A 21141-nucleotide genomic window follows, 5' to 3' on the forward strand; every position below is an offset into this window, starting at 1 on the left:
ACAAGTGCCTGGATTAGGACTTGCGCCGCTTCCTGTGTGAGGCAGGGTCGTACTCTGCGAATGTTGTAGAGCATGAACCTACAGGAACGGGTCACCGCCTTGATGTGAGTTGAGAACGACAGGGTGTTGTCCAGGATCACGCCAAGGTTCTTAGCACTCTGGGAGGAGGACACAATGGAGTTGTCAACCGTGATGGCGAGATCATGGAACGGGCAGTCCTTCCCCGGGAGGAAGAGCAGCTCCGTCTTGCCGAGGTTCAGCTTGAGGTGGTGATCCGTCATCCACACTGATATGTCTGCCAGACATGCAGAGATGCGATTCGCCACCTGGTTATCAGAGGGGGGAAAGGAGAAGATTAATTGTGTGTCGTCTGCATAGCAATGATAGGAGAGACCATGTGAGGATATGACAGAGCCAAGTGACTTGGTGTATAGCGAGAATAGGAGAGGGCCTAGAACAGAGCCCTGGGGGACACCAGTGGTGAGAGCACGTGGTGCGGAGACAGATTCTCGCCACGCCACCTGGTAGGAGCGACCTGTCAGGTAGGACGCAATCCAAGCGTGGGCCGCGCCGGAGATGCCCAGCTCGGAGAGGGTGGAGAGGAGGATCTGATGGTTCACAGTATCAAAGGCAGCCGATAGGTCTAGAAGGATGAGAGCAGAGGAGAGAGAGTTAGCTTTAGCAGTGCGGAGCGCCTCCGTGACACAGAGAAGAGCAGTCTCAGTTGAATGACTAGTCTTGAAACCTGACTGATTTGGATCAAGAAGGTCATTCTGAGAGAGATAGCAGGAGAGCTGGCCAAGGACGGCACGTTCAAGAGTTTTGGAGAGAAAAGAAAGAAGGGATACTGGTCTGTAGTTGTTGACATCGGAGGGATCGAGTGTAGGTTTTTTCAGAAGGGGTGCAACTCTCGCTCTCTTGAAGACGGAAGGGACGTAGCCAGCGGTCAAGGATGAGTTGATGAGCGAGGTGAGGTAAGGGAGAAGGTCTCCGGAAATGGTCTGGAGAAGAGAGGAGGGGATAGGGTCAAGCGGGCAGGTTGTTGGGCGGCCGGCCGTCACAAGACGCGAGATTTCATCTGGAGAGAGAGGGGAGAAAGAGGTCAAAGCACAGGGTAGGGCAGTGTGAGCAGAACCAGCGGTGTCGTTTGACTTAGCAAACGAGGATCGGATGTCGTCGACCTTTTTTTCAAAATGGTTGACGAAGTCATCTGCAGAGAGGGAGGAGGGGGGAGGAGGGGGAGGAGGATTCAGGAGGGAGGAGAAGGTGGCAAAGAGCTTCCTAGGGTTAGAGGCAGATGCTTGGAATTTAGAGTGGTAGAAAGTGGCTTTAGCAGCAGAGACAGAAGAGGAGAATGTAGAGAGGAGGGAGTGAAAGGATGCCAGGTCCGCAGGGAGGCGAGTTTTCCTCCATTTCCGCTCGGCTGCCCGGAGCCCTGTTCTGTGAGCTCGCAGTGAGTCGTCGAGCCACGGAGCAGGAGGGGAGGACCGAGCCGGCCTGGAGGATAGGGGACATAGAGAGTCAAAGGATGCAGAAAGGGAGGAGAGGAGGGTTGAGGAGGCAGAATCAGGAGATTGGTTGGAGAAGGTTTGAGCAGAGGGAAGAGATGATAGGATGGAAGAGGAGAGAGTAGCGGGGGAGAGAGAGCGAAGGTTGGGACGGCGCGATACCATCCGAGTAGGGGCAGTGTGGGAAGTGTTGGATGAGAGCGAGAGGGAAAAGGATCCAAAAGTCCAAAAGTAGTGTGAAATGCACTCATAAGCAACATGCAAATAGAGGCTGTGTTTGCATACTTCACCGTAGGGATGGTGCCACGTTTCCTCCAGATGTGACGCTTGGCATTCAGGCCAAAGAGTTCAATCTTGGTTTCATCAGATCAGAGAATCTTGTTTCTCATGGTCTGAGAGTCCTTTAGGTGCCTTTTTGGCAAACACCAAACGGGCTGTCATGTGCCTTTAACTGAGGAGTGGCTTCCGTCTGGCCACTCTACCACAAAGGCCTGATTGGTGGAGTGCTGCATAAATGGTTGTCCTTCTGGAAGGTTCTCCCATCTCCACAGAGGAACTCTGGACTCTGTCAGAGTGACCATCGACTTCTTGGTCGCGTCCCTGACAAAAGTCCTTCTCCCCGATTGCTCAGTTTGGCCGGGCGGCCAGCTCTAAGAAGAGTCTAGGTGATTCAAAACTTCTTACATTGAAGAATGATGGGAGGCCACTGTGTTCTTTGGGACCTTCAATGCTGCAGACATTGTTCCTTACCCTTTCCCAGATCTGTGCCTCGACACAATCCTGAAGGACAATTCCTTCGATCACATGGCTTGGTTTTTGCTCTGACATGCACTGTGAACTGTGGGACCTTGTATAGACAGGTGTGTGTGTGCCTTTCCAAATCATGTCCAATCAATTGAATTTACCATAAGTGGACTCCAATCAAGTTGCAGAAACATCTCAAGAATGATCAATGGAAGGAAACAGGATGCACCTGAGCTCAATTTCGAGTCTCATAGCAAAGGGTCTTAATACGTATGTAAATAAGGTATTTGTTTTTTATTTTTAATACATTTTCAAAAATGTCTAAAAACCTGTTTTCCCTTTGTCATTATGGGGTATTGTGTGTAGATTGATGAGGAAAAATATTTCTTTAATCCATTTTAGAATAAGGCTGTAGTGTAACAAAATGTGGAAAAAGTAAAGGGGTCTGAATAGTTTCCGAATGCACTGTATAAGAACTCCCCCGAGTTCTGCCACCAACATGAGTGTATTGTCCTCGTGCGGCAATGTTTGCAAACATAGAAAGGGGTCTATTAGATCCCCCCCCTCTTTCTAAATTTCAAACAGATATTTTAATCTCTGTCACATATGTAACTGCTCGCGTTAGGACCGCAGTTTATAACTGGACATTTTCAGTGAATTGCATTTGGGCAAATGTTTGAAAATAAGTTTTATTAGCTGCTTCATTACAGGAGTTGCATGTTCAATAACAGGCTACAGCCTTTTGACTCTGAGACGACAGGCTTGCCATTGTTGAATGTTTCCATTAAGCTCTTCATGAAAAATGTCCTGTCCTTGGATGCATGCATAGTATCAGAGAGGAAAAGGCAACGCGAGAGGTTACACTCTCGCCAAAATCTGTCCAAAATAAATCCAATGCGTTTCTATGGGCTTATTTTGGGCCTTCCCACCTTGGGACGACTCCCATTGTAATGGCGGAAACATAAGCATCTCGTCATTACATACAGATCTCTGATAGTACTTCCTGTTGGTCATGTCATTTTACTTTTTGAAAAAAAAGAATACAGTTTGTTGACTGGTTAATGAGGGTCAGTTAGTTGGCAGCAAAATTTACCGAAATGTGCATCCCTAATCTACATGGGTGATGTGAACTAACTTGATTTGTTACCAGAAGGGTTGCTTTTTTCCCTCAAAGTGAGCCATCTGTCCCTGAGTTCACACTCTCCCCATGCACCATAGAGCCTCCAACACAGAGAACAGAACACACAAACACACACAGATAACGCAATGCAGTAGGCCAAAGTATTCCAAAAGTCTATAGAGGATCTCCAAACTAACTCATCAAGACCCTTCTGGAGATCTGATTGGCTTTGAATTACTTATGCCAAAGCCCTTTCAGCCAATCACAGAGACTGTTACTACAGGGTGACAGATGTCTGCTACTCAGTGTGTGAGAGACAGTATAGAGCCCAAGCCAAAACGTCTCTCTCTGCTACAATAAACTAATACTATGCTAGAGGCGAATGGGGAAGTCGATAAAGTTACTTGACAATTTGACTTTCCAATCAATGCTGTGGATGTCACGGCGTAAAGAGCCATCATTCTCCCCTCATACAGACAGACTGCCATAGAGACAGGGTTGTCACAGAGAAGGCTGATCAGGATCAATTATGTATTTCACACTCAGACACACAGTCACAACACAGTTACAACACAGTCACAACACATAGGGTATTATTCATTAGGGTATTATTTAAAAACATTTTATTTAACCTTTATTTAACTATTGGGTAAAGGGAAAACAAAGGTGTTGTTTTTTAATCTACTGTACCGATAAATGTTTCCCAGTTCTCTTTAATCCCTTAATCCCATTTAACCTGCATCCCTCCATAACCCTGCCTTCAATCTCTTTCCCTCCCTTCTCTCTCCCCCTCCTCTGCTCCCCTCTACCTCTTTTCCCTCCCCTCCCTGACCCCTCTACCCTCTACCCTCCACTCACCGATCTCCTTCCCCAGGCCTGAGTGCAAAATAGCCCCAGCAGAGGTCACCACAGCACAGCTCCTAAAGCCTCTCTGGCCCCCTTGTCTGTAGAGCTTCTCCAGGGCCAGGCGCGGTACCAGGCGGGCCCAGCCCAGTGAAGAGAAAGGCTGCTCGGACCCGTCCAGCGTCCTCAGCCGGGCCTGGTCCTTCAGCTCACACAGTAGTTCCCTGGAGCTCTGAGCAGCCCGCCGGCCTCCTTTATAGGTTACGTGGTGCTTGTTGGCACTCAGGTAGTCCCGCTTGGCATGCTGCAGTCGCGGGGACAGCATCCCAGAGGACACTTTTCCCCGCCAGAGTCGCTGCACCAGCGAGGCAGACTTGGAGTAGTAGTCCTCCTCTAAACCATCCTCTTCTTTTCCTCGCCTCTCCCCCCCATGATCCCCCACCATGGTCCTCCTCTTGTGGCTGTTGTTCGTCTCTACCCCCTCCTCATCCTCTTCATCCTCACGTGAGGACCGGCGTGTGGTTCGGTTGGGCCCCCGGCCGGCGTTGGAGGCGGTCCATGCAGGTCTCTCACTGTTTCGAGTCACCGTCTGGTCGGAGTGGGAACCCACGTTCTCCGTGCGTGAGGAGGACCAGGCAGCCAGGGTCTGGGCGTCCAGGTAGTCCTGCTGCTGGCGGCTGCCCCCCTCCATCTCTTGGCTGGTCCCGTAGCTCAGCTCCAGGCCAGGCTCAGGGGTGGTGGAGGAGGAGCTAGGCTCTGAGTCTGGGTAATGGTTAGGGTCTGGGTCGGGATAGGCTGTGGTAAAGGTGATGTAGGTGGGTTCGGGCTGGGAGCCCATGATGGAGTGGTGCTGCTGGTGGGAGGCGCCTTGGATGGAGGCCAGGCGCCGTGTGTCGGGGTGCTGGGAGAGCGAGGAGCTGGCGGAGGTCAGGGGCTCGTTGTACACGGGGGTATCCAGGAAGTAGGAGAGCAGAGCCAGGAAGAGGAGGGCCCACACCAACATGCCCACCAACAGCAGCCTCCGCCACTGACGCATACTGGACTTCATCTCCTTACAATCTCTCACACACCTATACGCACACCAGGCCAGCTCCAATCAGCAGTCAGAAGCCGGGACACAGCAGAAAGGACAGCCGGAGGGCCTGCAGAGGTGAGAGGTCAAAGGTGACAGTTAGTCTTCACCTTAAGTGGACCTGAATGTTTTGACTTTGATTAAAATAAATCCCCAGTCTTTTCAGATGTTTTGGTATTGGTGTGTGTGTGTGTATGTATCTTAGTCTTTTCCTAGACTTACCTCACCTGGTGCCCCTATACCATCTGGTGCCCCTATATATAATTCTGGCCTCTCAAACTAACGTGGACAATCTGGTAATATCTGAAACTTGGCTAAAGAAGACTTTGCCGGATACTGATGTGTCTCTGGCTGGTTATAGATCTGACAGAGCTGGCAGAGGTGAAGGTGTCGTCAGATTTACAAAAGACAACTTACATTTTCAACATGTGCTCTTCGCCAATTGTCTGACTTGGTATCTAACTTGGTGAATCTGAATGATTCATTTTGAGTGATATTAATCTGGATTAGTTAATGTCAGTTTCTGATATGCTGATATCTTTCAGCCTCAGTTGATAACTGAACCAACCCGCCTCAACTTTAAACACCCTGAAAAATCTACTATTTTACAGTGCCTTGCAAAAGTATTCATCGCCCTTGGAGTGTTTCCTATTTTGTTAAAAAATACGTGCACACGTTGTCAACGGGTGTATAGAGGCGAAGTCAGGTGGGAGAGTAGAGTGATGTAAACAGGCGCACTTTTATTTTAGTTCCAAAAACGAGAGCACCACATTCAAATGCGCTCAAAACACGGAACATACAAAAATAAAGCGCGTAGAAAACACCACAATAACATGAAACAATTACACACAAACATGATGGGAAACAGAGGGTTAAATACAAGTAGATTGATTGGGGAAATGAAAACCAGGTGTATATGGAAACAAGACAAGACAAATGGAAAAAATGGAGCGGCGATGGCTAGATCGCCGAACGCCGCCCGTACAAGGAGAGGAGCCGACTTCGGCGGAAGTCGTGACAGTACCCCCCCTTGACGCGCGGCTCCAGCGGCGCGCCGAAACCGACCTCGAGGACGACCCGGAGGACGAGGCACAGGGCAATCCGGCCGGCGACCGTGAAACTCCCGTAGCAATTCAGGATCCAAAACATCTGCAACCGGAACTCAGCCCCTCTCCTCCGGCCCGTACCCCTCCCACTCCACGAGGTACTGAAGGCCCCCCACCCAACGCCTCGAATCCAGGATGGAATGAACGATGTACGCCGGGGCCCCCTCGATGTCCAAAGGGGGTGGAGGGACCTCCCGCACCTCAAATTCCTGGAGCGGACCAGCCACCACCGGCCTGAGGATAGACAAATGGAACGAGTTGTTAATACGATAATCAGAGGGAGGCTGTAATCTGTAATATACCTCGTTCACCCTCCTCAGGACATTAAATGGCCCCACAAACCGCGGACCCAGCTTCTGGCAGGGCAGGCGGAGGGGCAGGTTACGTGTCGAGAGCCAGACCCAGTCGTCTCACTGCGGTGACGGTCCGCGCTGGCTTTCTGGCGACGCGCGGCTCGCTGGTGATGGACACGGGCGGCCTCCCATGTCTCCTCCGCCTGAACCAGTCGTCCACCGCAGGAGTCTCGGTCTGACCCTGATGCCACGGTTCCAGAACCGGCTGGTACCCCAATACGCACTGAAAGGGGGAGAGGTTAGTGGAGGAGTGGCGAAGCGAGTTCTGTGCCATCTCGGCCCAGGGCACGAACGCTGCCCAATCCCCCGGCCGGTCCTGGCAATAGGACTGCAGAAACCTGCCCACATCCTGGTTGACTCTCTCTACCTGCCCGTTACTCTCGGGGTAAAAACTTGAGGTAAGGCTGATCGAGACCCCCAGACGTTCCATGAACGCCTTCCAAACTCTCGACTGGGGACCCTGATCCAACACTTTATCCTCAGGCACCCCATAGCGCCGGAAGACGTGTGTAAACAGGGCCTCTGCAGTCTGTAGGGCCATAGGTAGACCAGGCAGAGGGAGGAGACGACAGGACTTAGAAAAACGATCCACAACGACCAGGATCGTGGTATTTCCCTGTGAAGGAGGAAGATCAGTTAGAAAATCCACTGACAAATGTGACCAAGGTCATTATGGAACGGGTAAGGGATGTAACTTACCTTTGGGCAGGTGTCTCGGAGCCTTACACTGGGCACATACCGAAGCAGGAGGAAACATAAACCCCCACGTCCTTACCAAAGTGGGCCACCAGTACTTCCCAGTCAGACAGTGCACCATCCGACCGATCCCCGGATGACCAGAGGAGGGAGACGTGTGGGCCCAAGAGATCAACTGGTCACGGACAGCAGACAGAACGTACATACACCCAATGGGACACTGGAGGGGAGCGGGCTCTGTACACAACGCCTGCTCAATGTCCCACACGACCGGCGCTACCAGGCAGGAGGCCGGGAGTATGGGAGTCTGATCCATGGGCCGCTCCTCTGCGTCACACAGCCGGGACAGTGCGCCTGCCTTCTTATTTTGGGAACCTGGTCTGTAGGATAGGGTAAACACAAAATGGGTAAAGAACATGGCCCACCTTGCCTGACGAGGATTCAGTCTCCTCGCTGCCCGGATGTACTCCAGGTTGCGGTGGTCAGTCCAGATGAGGAAAGGGTGTTTAGCACTCTCAAGCCAATGTCTCCACGCTTTCAACGCTTTAACAACAGCCAATAACTCCCGGTCCCCCACATCATAGTTACGCTCCGCTGAGCTGAGCTTCTTCGAGAAGAAAGAACAGGGGCGGTGTTTCGGTGACATGCCCGAGCGCTGTGAGAGCACGGCTCCTATCCCAGCCTCGGACGAGTCAACCTCCACTATGAATGCCAAAGAGGGATCCGGATGGGCCAGCACTGGAGCCGAAGTAAACAGAGCTCTTAGCTGCCCAAAAGCCCTGTCCGTCTCAGCCGACCACTGCAACCTTACAGGACCCCCCTTCAGCATTGAGGTAATGTGCGCAGCAACCTGGCCAAAATCTCGGATAAGTCTCCGGTAGTAATTGGCAAACCCTAAAAATCGCTGCACCTCCTTTACCGTGGTGGGAGTCGGCCAATTACGCACGGCTGCAATGCGGTCACTCTCCATCTCCACCCCTGATGTGGAAATGCGATACCCCTAGACGGCCTGCTGAAAGAATAGGCATTTCTCAGCCTTGACGTACAGGTCATGCTCCAACAGTCGTCCAAGTACCTTGCGCACCAAGGACACATGCTCGGCGTGTGTAGCGGAGTAAATCAGAATGTCATCGATATACACCACTACACCCTGCCCGTGCAGGTCCCTGAAAATCTCGTCTACAAAGGATTAGAAAACTGATGGAGCATTCATAAACCCGTACGGCATGACGAGGTACTCATAATGGCCTGTGGTGGTACTGAACGCTGTCTTCCACTCGTCTCCCTCCCGGATACGCACCAGGTTATACGCACTCCTGAGATCCAGTTCCGTGAAGAAGCGCACCCCATGCATTGACTCAATCGCCATGGCGATAAGAGGTAGCGGGTAACTGTACCTCACCGTGATTAGATTGAGACCTCTATAGTCAATGCACGGGTGTAAACCTCCATCTTTCTTCTTCACAAAAAAGAAACTTGAGGAGGCGGGTGAAGTAGAGGGCCGAATGTACCCCTGATGCAGGGATTCAGAGACATATGTATCCATAGCCACCGTCTCCGTTTGCGACAGGGGATACACGTGACTCCTGGGAAGCGCAGCGTCTGCCAGGAGATTTATCGCACAATCCCCCCGTCGATGAGGTAGTAATTGAGTCGCCTTCTTTTTACAGAAGGCGAGAGCCAAATCGGCATATTCTGGGGGGATGTGCACGGTGAAGACCTGGTCTGGACTTTCCACCGTGGTAGCACCAACGGAAACCCCTACACACCTCCCTGAGCACTCTCGCGACCACCCCGTGAGAGCCCTCTGTTGCCAGAAAATAATGGGGTTATGCAGAGCCAACCAGGGAAGGCCTAGTACCACAGGAAACGCAGGAGAGTCAATGAGGAAGAGACTGATTCTCTCCTCATGATCCCCCTGCATAACCATGGCCAAGGAGATGGTGGCCTCCCTGATTAGCCCGGACCCTAATGGTCGACTATCTAGAGCGTGTACCGGGAAGGGTTTAACTATAGGAAAAATGGGGATCCCTAACCTAATGGCTAATGCTCTGTCGATAAAATTCCCAACTGCGCCTGAATCGACGAGCGCCTTATGCTGGGAATGTGGGGAAATCTCAGGGACACAAACAGGCACAAACAGTTGATCAACAGAGGAGTCTGGATGAGTGTGGTGCAAACTCACCTGGGGTGACGCCAGAATGCCCTGCCTGTTGCCTCAACTCCCAGAGGAACCAACACGGCACCGACCAGCAGTGTGTCCTCTGTGGCCACAAATGGCGCATGTGATCGCTCCTCCTCCAGTCTCCCTATGAGCAGCCCCTCCTAACTCCATGGGCACCGGAGCGGGGGTACTGGACGATGGAACCGACAGAGCCCCCTCTGGACGTCCGCGGGTGACCAGCAGGTTATCCAACCGGATGGACAAATCCACCAGTTGGTCAAAGGAAATGGTGGCATCCCTGCGGGCCAGCTCACATCGGACGTGCTCTCGTAGGCTGCATCGATAGTGGTCGATGAGGGCCCTGTCGTTCCAGCCTGCTCCGGCGGCCAAGGTCCGGAGTTCCAGGGCGAAGTCCTGGGAGCTCCTCGTCCCCTGTCTCAAATGGAAGAGCCTTTCCCCCGCCGCTCTGCCATCAGGTGGATGGTCGAAGACGGCCCGGAAGCGACGGGCGAACTCCTCGAAGTGGTCTGGCGCCGTGTCTCCTTCTCTCCACACAGCGTTTGCCCACTCCAGCGCTCTTCCTGTGAGGCGGGAGACGAGAGCGGCCACTCTCTCCCCTCCCGAGGGAGCTGGGTGCACAGTGGCCAGGTAGAGGTCCAGTTGTAACGAGAATCCCTGGCACTGTGCTGCCGTTCCATCATACTCCCTGGGAAGGGAGAGACGTATCCCACTGGAATTCTCTCCGGATGGAACGGGTGGAGACAACCCCGGTTGTGCTGGTCGAGGCACTGGAGAGACTTCCTGTCTCTCCCAGCGGTCCATGGTCTGGACAACGCAATCCATCATGGCACCAAGATGATGTAACATGGCCAAATGTTCCTGGACGCACTCCTCGACTCCTCTAAAAAGGGGTACCTGCTCCTGCTGACTCCATTCGAGGTGTGTAATTCTGTCAATGGGTGTATAGAGGCGAAGTCAGGTGCAGGAGAGTAGAGTGATGTAAACAGGCGCACTTTTATTTTAGTTCCAAAAATGAGAGCACTACAATCAAATGCGCTCAAAACAAGGAACATACAAAAATAAAGCGCGTAAAAAAACACCACAATAAGATGAAACAATTACACACAAAACATGATGGGAAACAGAGAAGGATGATTGGGGAGATGAAAACCAGGTGTGTATAGAAACAAGACAAGACAAATGGATATAAGAAAAATGGAGCGGCGATGGCTAGAAAGCCGGTGACGTCGATCGGCGAACGCCGCCCGAACAAGGAGAGGAGCCAACTTCGGCGGAAGTCGTGACACACGTATTCACCCCCGTTGCTATGAAGCCCCTAAATAAGATCTGGTGCAATCAATTACCTTCAGAAGTCAAATAATTGTGTGCATTCTAAGTGTCACATGACCTGTCACATGATCTCAGTATATTTACACACCTGTTCTGAAAGGCCCCAGAGTCTGCAACACCACTAAGCAAGGGGCACCACCAAGCAAGCGGCACCATGAAGACCAAGGAGTGTGGTGCCAGGACAACAACCTCGCCCACAATGTGATCAAGACAAAGGAGATGATCGTGGACTACAGGGAAAGGAGGGCCAAGCAAACCCCCATTCACATCGACAAGGCTGTAGTGGAGCAGGTCGAGAGCTCCAAGTTTCTTGGTGTCCACATCACCAACAAACTATCATGTTCCAAACACACCTACGACAGACAGTCGTGAAAAGGGCACTACAACGCCTATTCCCCCTCAAGAGACTGAAAAGCTTTGGCATGGGTCCTTATTAGAGGTCGACCGATTATGATTTTTCAACGCCGATACCGATACCGATTATTGGAGGACCAAAAAAAGCTGATAACGATTAATTGGTCGATTTCTTTTATTTATTTGTAATAATGACAATTACATCAATACTGAATGAACACTTATTTTAACTTAATATAATACATCAATAAAATCAATTTAGCCTCAAATAAATAATGAAACATGTTCAATTTGGTTTAAATAATGCAAAAACAAAGTGTTGGAGAAGAAAGTAAAAGTGCAATATGTGCCATGTAAGAAAGCTAACATTTAAGTTCCTTGCGCAGAACATGAGAACATATGAAAGCTGTTGGTTCCTTTTAACATGAGTCTTCAATATTCCCAGGTAAGAAGTTTTAGGTTGTAGTTATTATAGGAATTATAGGACTATTTCTCTCTATACCATTTGTATTTCATTAACTTTTGACTATTGGATGTTCTTATAGGCACTTTAGTATTGCCAGTGTAACAGTATAGCTTCCATCCCTCTCCTCGCTCCTACCTGGGCTCGAACCAGGAACACATCGACAACAGCCACCCTCGAAGCAGCGTTACCCATGCAGAGCAAGGGGAATAACTACTCCAAGTCTCAGAGCGAGTGACGTTTGAAACGCTATTAGCGCGCACCCCGCTAACTAGCTAGCCATTTCACATCGTTTACACCAGCCCAATCTCGGGAGTTGATAGGCTTGAAGCACAGCGAAGAGCTTCTGGCAAAACGGAACCGTTCCGTATTTTATCTAACGGGTGGCATCCATAAGTCTAAATATTCCTGTTACATTGCACAACCTTCAATGTTATGTCATAATTAAGTAAAATTCTGGCAAATTAGGCGGCCCAAACTGTTGCATATACACTGACTCTGCGTGCAATGAACGCAAGAGAAGTGACACAATTTCACCTGGTTAATATTGCCTGCTAACCTGGATTTCTTTTAGCTAAATATGCAGGTTTAAAAATATATACTTCTGTGTATTGATTTTAAGAAAGGCATTGATGTTTATGGTTAGGTACACATTGGAGCAACGATACGCACCGCATCGATTATATGCAACGCAGGACACGCTAGATAAACTAGTAATATCATCAACCATGTGTAGTTAACTAGTGATTATGATTGATTGATTGTTTTTTATAAGATACGTTTAATGCTAGCTAGCAACTTACCTTGGCTTCTACTGCATTCGCGTAACAGGCAGGCTCCTCGTGGAGTGCAATGTAATCAGGTGGTTAGAGCGTTGGACTAGTTAACTGTAAGGTTGCAAGATTGAATCCCCCGAGCTGACAAGGTAAAATTTTTCGTTCTGCCCCTAAACGAGGCAGTTAACCCACCGTTCCTAGGCTGTCATTGAAAATAAGAATGTGTTCTTAACTGACTTGCCTAGTTAAATAAAGATTAAATAAGGTGTAAAAAAAAATATATATATATATATATATAAATCGGCCAAATCGGTGTCCAAAAATACCGATTTCCGATTGTTATGAAAACTTGAAACCGGCCCTAATTAAATCGGCCATTCCGATTAATCGGTCGACCTCTAGTCCTTATATCTTCAAAAAGTTCTACAGCTGCACCATCTAGAGCATCCTGACTGGTTGCATCACTGCCTGTTATGGCAAATGCTCGGCATCCGCCCGCAAGGCGTTACAGAGGGTAGTGCGTGCGGCCCAGTACATCACTGGGGCCAAACTTCCTACCATCCAGAACCTCTATACCAGGCGATGTCAGAAGAAGGCCCTAAAAATTGCCAAAGACTCCAGCCACCCTAGTCAAAGACTGTTCTCTCTGCTACTGCACGGCAAGCGGTACCGGAGTGCCAAGTCTAGGTCCAAAATGCTTCGTAACAGCTTCTACCCCCAAGCCATAAGACTACTGAACAATACTATTTGCATTGACCCCCTTTTTGTTACACTGCTGCTGCTACTCGCTGTTTATTATCTATGCAAAGTCACTTTAGTTTATTTAGTAAATATTTTCTTAACTCTTATTTTTCTTAAAACTGCATAGTTGGTTAAGGGCTTTTAAGTAAGCATTTAACGGTAAGCGCTACACCTGTTGTAGTCAGCGCATGTGACAAATAACATTTGATTTGAAAATCTAAATCAATATTCTTCTTGAACTGTGTATCTGAGAATTGTGGGAATCCAGCTGCCTTCTGGAAGGTAGTCAAATCTCTGAAACAAAACCCCACCCCCTCATTACTCCAGCAGGTTATGACAGCCTCTGGTCCCATAACAGATAAGACAAACATTTGTGGTGCTTTTAACAAGCACTGTGCCTCAACGGGCTACCTATTTGATAAAATAGTTTACGAAAACAGGTTGCAGAGAACAATACATTCCCTGATACACATGACTCATTTTCATTTCAACCCTTTGATACGAAGTGCCTTCCTGAAGATCGATGTAACAAAAATATCCACCTGGGGCTGACTCACTTGATCCCTTTTTCCTACACCTTTCTGCCCCACTTATTGCAGAATCATTAACTTGCAATTGTTATTGGGGTTCTCTCTAAAATCTGGAAAACGGCACAAGTCTTACACAAATGGCACACCCTTACACAAAGGAAGAGATCCTTCTGACTTAGATAACTATCGTCCAATTTCCAAGCTAGCTACTGTATCTTGCCTTGCCAAAGTTCCTGGGCAAATCTCAACTTAGAACTTTAATTTCTCATTCAATTCTTAATGAGCACCAGTCTGGTGTTAGACCTGGACACAGCACTGTTTCAGCAGCTACACTTGTCTTAGATTATGTGTTATATTGTTTAGACCATACAAATCCTTGTGCTGCCTCATTTACTGACCTGTCGAAGGCATTTGATACGGTTGACCATTTCTTACTTGTTCAAATGTCTGAAATAGGCCTAGATCAGGCATCTTGCAATTGGTTCAATAACGATCTAACGGACAGTACACAATGTGTGCTTACTGACGGTATAACATTTCTTTCCCTCAATATTACGTAAGGGCCCCGTCCTCTTCACTATGTATACTGAATAATCATGTGACCCCTCAGTACAGCAGGCCATTCATGACCTTCAGCATGGTTTTGAATGAATTAAAAAATGGCTTACTGAATTTAAACTAGTGCTGAATGCTAATAAAACAAGTGTATGTTGTTCACTAGGTCTCATAATATTGACCCTGAGGACATGCATATTGGCACATTGAAGGAAGCCCAAATTGAGCAAGTTCCCCATTTTAAGTAATTGCGTATGTGGACTGAGGATAAATTGTCTTTTAAAACAAACATTGAAAAACGGACAAAAAAGTTGACAATTAAGATTGGTTTCTTTTCTAGAAATAAATACTGCTTCACTTCGGAAAGTAGAAGGAAGATTGTTCACGCAACACTTCTCCCAGTACTTATGGTGATTAGGGTTGCAAAGGGTCGGAAACTGTCCGGGTACATTTCTGGAAAGTTAAGCCCTGGAATTTGGGGAATGTTGCTTAAATTAACCAAAAAAGTTAGCTTATAACAGTGAACCTTTTTTGTGGGACACACATAAGGCAATTCTAGGTCTTGTGGCATATTTTGGTTACACTATCCCCAATTCAATGGAATTGAAACCCTCTGCATGCACAGTGCATTCTTCCATCACAGCTGATTCTCAAGATCTTGCACACTAATGAGATGCTATTGAGCCCACACTACTACACTGTCTGAGCCAAGGACTACATGCTTTCTGGTAAGTTTTGATTACAATACTGGGTGTGGTGAATATATTTTATATGACATACATGATTTTTGTTAACTAGTAAATAGCAGCCTACAGCAAAGTGTGTTTAAATAATTTCTAACTTGTTAACAATTTCTGCTAGTTAGTTTTTGCTACCATCTGGGTTTTAGCTTGCTTGAGCCTGCTAACTGAGGAGTGTTAATTCACCTGTTTCCATACATGTTTCATTTTAAAACATCTATCTTACAACGGAGTTGTTTAATCTAACTGCTTAACTATTTATCTGTACATGGAATTGTATTTGTTGTTTTTTTACAAAAAAAAATTTGTGGAGACATTTTACTGCAACTAATGTAGAAGGAAAAGCTGTGTACATTTGCAAATACTGTGCCAAATCATATGTGAAGAATGCAACAAAGATGCAGAATCATCTGGCCAAGAGCATAAAGTTCCCTCAGCGTTCGCTCACAACAAGCAACCTCTGACAAAAGTCCCTCTACTTCTATTCGAGGTGAAAATGATGAATCAGACACCTTATCGATAGCAACCGCTCATGGTCCTCCTGGAATCAGAAGTATTTTTTGACTCAATGGAGGAACGTAGTCAGACAAATGCTGATGAATGTCTTGCTCGAGCTGTGTATGCAACTGGTTCACCTCTGATACTCACAAGCAATGTGTATTGGAAGAGATTTCTGAATGTCCTTCGCCCAGCATACACCCATCCAACCAGACATGCTTTATCTACTCATTTGCTTGATGCAGAGTTCAACATAGTTCAAGTGAAGGTCAAGCAAATCATAGAGAAAGCAGACTGTATTGCAATCATCTCTGATGGGTGGTCGAATGTTCATGGGCAAGGAATAATTAACTACATCATCTCCACCCCTCAACCAGTATTCTACAAGAGCACAGACACACGGGACAACAGACACACCGGTCTCTACATTGCAGATGAGCTGAAGGCAGTTACCAACGACCTTGGACCACAGAAGGTATTTGCACTGGTGACAGACAATGCTGCGAACATGAAGGCTGCTTGGTCTAAAGTGGAGAAGTACTACCCTCACATCACACCCATTGGCTGTGCTGCTCATGCATTGAATCTGCACCTCAAGGACATCATGGCACTGAAAACAATGGATACACTCTACAAGAGAGCCAAGGAAATGGTTAGGTATGTCTGATATTCAGACGCTGCTTGCAGATGTAAGAGAAGAAATCCATACTGCCCTGCCCACTTCACTGTTGCTCCAAGCAGAGGAAACTGCAGTTCTGAAATACATCAAAAAGTGTGAAGACTTCTGCCTGATGCCCACACACGCCGCAGCGTACATGTTGGACCCTAAGTATGCTGGCAAGAGCATTCCTGTCTGGTGCAGAGATCAACAAGGCCTATTGTGTTATCACTACCGTGTCTCACCACCTTGGCCTGGATGAGGGCAAGGTTCTTGGCAGTCTGGCAAAGTACACTTCCAAGCAAGGACTTTGGGATGGAGATGCAATATGGCAGTCGTGCCAACATATTTCATCAGCCACCTGGTGGAAGGGACTTTGTGGATCTGAGGCTCTTTCCCCTGTTGCCCGCATCATCCTCCAAATCCCACCAACATCAGCCGCCTCAGAGCACAACTGGTCCTTGTTTGGGAACACACACTCCAAAGCACACAACAGGCTGACCAATACAAGGGTTGAAAAATTGGTGGCCATCTGGGCAAATTTGAGGCTTTTTGAGCATGACAATGAGCCATCCTCATCAAGGTTGGAAAGTGACAGTGAAGATGAGGCCTCAGAGACTGATGTTCAAGAGGTGGACATTGAGGAGGTCCAGGGAGAAGACATGAAAGCCTGAGAGGAAGACAACCAAAGCTTTAGTTTCTAGACTATCATTTTACAGATGCATGTTGAAAATGTTTTTGGGAGATGCGATGGATCATTGGGGATCATTCAATACTCCCTTTCTTTTGTTGTTCAGTGAAATCATCCCATGTGAAGAGTCAACTCATTTAATTAAAGTTCGTAACTAAATTGTTTTTTAAAATTTCTATTGGAAGGATTTAATCATTTGCAATTATGTCTACTTATAAGGTAAAATATGTATGTTTCTGTCTCCATATGATATGGTAAATATATCCAATGCAAAAAACATCTACATTTAAATGGTATTAATATTAATTCTCTGATATTCCTGTTAATTCCCATATATTCCCATTAATTCCCACAGACAGTTTCCACCTCTGAATATTCCCCAAAATGTGCAACCCTAATGGGGATATAATCTACAAAAATTCAGCAGCCTCTATTTTAAAACCTTAGATTCAGTCTATCATTCAGCACAGCATTTTATCACTGGGGAACATTTTCACTTCATTTTGAGATGGTTCTGTTGGCTGGGAGTCTGACTACCAAAAGGGCCCATCATTGGTTACTTTTTGTATATAAAGTGGTTCTTCAGAGACTCCCCCACTACCTCAGCTCACGTACTAAGTGGAGATCCAGCCATTTTCACACCCGCTCTCTGGACTGGCTGCTTCTGGAGGTCCATATGTCTCCACCGAAGTCGGCGAAAATGTTTTTAGTTTTTATGCCCCAGCTCATGGAATAGCCTTCAGGCTGCCTTGAAATTAGACTCGCTTCTCTCCATTGGACAGGACAGTTTAGATTGAGTTTGAAGGAGGTGATATGTGAGAGTTGTTTGTTTTGATTAATCTTGTTGTATTTATGGTATGTTCACAGGGCTCCCTACCCAATGAAACCCTGGTCTCAATGGTGACCCACCCTGTATAAATAAAACATTTCATAAAAATGTAAATAAATGTATTACAGTCCATGTATCTTCCAGAATAAAACGGGGCACTGGGAAATAAAAGGTACTAATTAGCGAGGAGACATCACACATGAGAGTTTGTGTTAGTTTGTTACCAATAACTATTTACAGTGAAAAACATTACAGTTCGGTGAAAAGTTTAAGCTGTTAGGGTTAGCAGAAGTTAGAAAGGGGAATCTTTGCTTTAGGAAATGTACAAAACTTAGTAGCCAGTGACAGTCATAGTAGATCAAACATCTATAAAGGTTAGTCACTAGTGTCACGCCCTGACCTTAGAGATCCTTTTTATGTCTCTATTCTGCTTTGGTCAGGGCGTGAGTTGGGGTGGGTATTCTATGTTCTATGTTGTGTATTTCTTTGCGTTTGGCCGGGTGTGGTTCTCAATCAGAGGCAGCTGTCTATCGCTGTCTCTGATTGAGAACCATACATAGGTAGCCCTTTTCTCCACCTGTCTTTGTGGGAAGTTGACTTTGTTTAGGGCACTTTGCCTTTGAGCTTCACGGTTTGTTTTTGTAGTTTTTATTGTTTTGTTTGGCGTCATTTTTATAAATAAAGAAAATGTATGCTCACCACGCTGCACCTTGGTCCTCTCCTTTCAACAGCCGTGACAACTAGGGACTTTCATTCATAACCGTTGCTTAAATTTGAACTAAATATTAATATAAAAAAAATTTCAACTTGGAACACTCCATACATACGCATGGCAACCGTTATAAATCAGACCTGTGAACGAGCATTTTAACTGCCTGAAAAACGCCCATCATTCACCTTTGATGGTGACAATAACGCCCTTTTATGCTGTATACTTTGGAAGTATTGGAATTAGGCCAATAGTATCTAAAGGAAATACACTGAACAGAAAGATAAACACAACATCTGAAGAGTTGGTCCCATGTTTCAGGACCTGAAATAAAAGATCACAGAAATGTTCCATTCACACAAAAAGCTTATTTCTCTCAAATATTGTGCACAAATTGTTTTACATCCATGTTAGTGAGCATTTCTCCTTTACCAAGACAATCCATCCACCTGACAGGTGATGCATAAACTGCGTTTCGGATTGGATCGCATAGAGCAAAATACTTGAAATAGCTTATCTATTTACTGTGCTACTGTGAAGTGGGTCCAGTTAAATGAGAGATGGGACGAATGGTAGCCTATCCTAACTTGTTGTAGGCCTATAGACTATTTTACAAGTATGAAACCAACACAGTCAGAAAAGGTGAGGAATTTATTCTCCAATGATCATGGAAAATAAATAAATAGGAAATAGATGCCTAATACTAAAACTATTTTACAATGCAAAGATAAAATAAATAGATTTTCGCTCTTCTCACTAATGGCAAAATATTATAGTTAGCTACCTGTTCTTTTGTTATGAATAAGAGTGACATCATATATTCCTGCACAAGGCTGATACTAGTCTACTGTTACTTTCTTGCAATGCAAGACTTCAACCACTAGAAACTGTGCGCCCGCATGATTTAACATTTGCAGGAGAATAAGCACCTGCTCATGTCAAGTTCAGTTTTTATAAATGGCATTTTTGCGTGAAAACTGTCTCAGGCATGTTTTGGGGCATATTTTGTGCGTACGCAATGTTTATAAATGAGGCCTCAGAGCTCTATCAATATCTCAACACATCACTTCCCCAAAACAACTACAGTGTATGTTTTGTACTAAAGGTTTCTCTTTAACTTCTGCTAACTCTAATGGGCGGCTAACCCTTTCACCTTATCGGTAGATGTTAACACCACATGGTGAGTGGGTACAGTATACTGTGGATGATCTGACTATGATGTGAAATTCTGGTACAATACACACACACACACACACACACACACACACACACACACACACACACACACACACACACACACACACAGAGTAATAATAAATAAACCATTCAAATGTTTGACACTTCATCTCCACGGTTCTACAACCCATTCTAATTATATGTTTTGGGCCTGTATTGTTGGAACACATCTCTGGAGACTATGAGAGGGCAGGAAAGAACAACTCCTGAGAGGCATCTCCCCTAATTATGGTTCATCTGGCCCTGAGGGCTGACCCTGTAGTGGCCAAGCCCAGGGAAGGAGCTCCAAACTGGGAAGTAGCGATCTCTGGGGAGCCCCTGTGGTTGTCCAGACCTCCTACACCAGGCCACACAGAGAAAGCCAAGGAGAAAACGCTGACCCTGGGCTACACTGAGTCAGAGGTAGGGTGGGGCCCAAGGGAGGACAGATAGAGGAAAAGGTACACACACCGTGGAATATGAAATACAAGGAACAAAAAATATATATTTTTATTTGGAGTTCATGTAATGGACATACACAAATTGTCCAAATTGGTGAAGTGAAATGAAAAATGAATTCAAAATAATTCAAAAAAATTTCAGCGGAAAAGTGGAGCGTGCATATATATTCACCCCCTTTGCTTTGAAGCCCCTAAATAAGATCTGGTGCAACCAATTACCTTCAGAAGTAACATAATTAGTTAAATAAAGTCCACCTATGTGCAATCTAAGTGTCACATGATCTCAGTAAAAAAAACACCTGTTCTGAAAGGCCCCAGAGTCTGCAACACCACTAAGCAAGGGGCACCACCAAGCAAGTCCAAGGAGCTCTCCAAACAGGTTAGGGACAAAGTTGTGGAGACGTACAGATCAGGGTTGGGTTATAGAAAAATATCTGAAACTTTGAACATCCCACAGAGCACCATTAAATCCTATATTAAAAAATGGCACCACAACAAACCTGCCAAGAGAGGGCCGCCCACCAAAACTCACGAACCAGGCAAGGAGGGCATTAATCAGAGAGGCAACAGAGACCAAAGATAACCCTGAAGGAGCTGCAAAGCTCCACAGCGGAGATTGGAGTATCTGTCCATAGGACCACTTTAAGCCGTACACTCCACAGAGCTGGGCTTTACGGAAGAGTGGCCAGAAAAAAATAAGAAAACATGTTTGGTGTTTGCCAAAAGGCATGTGGGAGACTCCCCAAACATATGGAAGAAGGTACTCTGGTCAGATGAGACAAAAATTAGCATTTTGGCCATCAAGGAAAACGCTATGTATGGTGCAAACCCAACACCTCTCATCACCCCGAGAACTCCATGTTTTGTTTTTTTTTTGTTTTTTTTTCATCGGCAGGGACTGGGAAACTGGTCAGAATACAGGGAAATTCTTGAGCGAAACCTGTTTCAGTCTTCCAGAGATTTGA

The 21141-nt window shown here is 46.7% G+C and overlaps 1 protein-coding gene across 3 annotated transcripts in view; it reads right to left on the bottom strand.

Annotated features, from left to right (window-relative positions):
* Positions 1-21141, bottom strand: part of LOC120058500 (beta-galactoside alpha-2,6-sialyltransferase 2-like) — a 76582-nt gene that overhangs the window by 24003 nt on the left and 31438 nt on the right. The window contains exons 1-2 of one of the 3 annotated variants that reach the window (XM_039007212.1): positions 6353-6966; positions 4231-5357 (exon numbers count right to left, since the gene is read on the bottom strand). In XM_039007212.1, coding sequence (XP_038863140.1) covers positions 4231-5263 — 1033 coding nt within the window. In that variant the 5' untranslated portion in view covers positions 5264-5357; positions 6353-6966. Of the gene's footprint in view, positions 1-4230; positions 5358-6311; positions 6967-21141 lie in introns of those variants that run through there. The other 2 variants (XM_039007209.1, XM_039007210.1) reach the window with 2 other exon arrangements.

Source organism: Salvelinus namaycush, chromosome 13, assembly GCF_016432855.1.
Source record: "Salvelinus namaycush isolate Seneca chromosome 13, SaNama_1.0, whole genome shotgun sequence".
Taxonomy (NCBI): domain Eukaryota; kingdom Metazoa; phylum Chordata; class Actinopteri; order Salmoniformes; family Salmonidae; genus Salvelinus; species Salvelinus namaycush.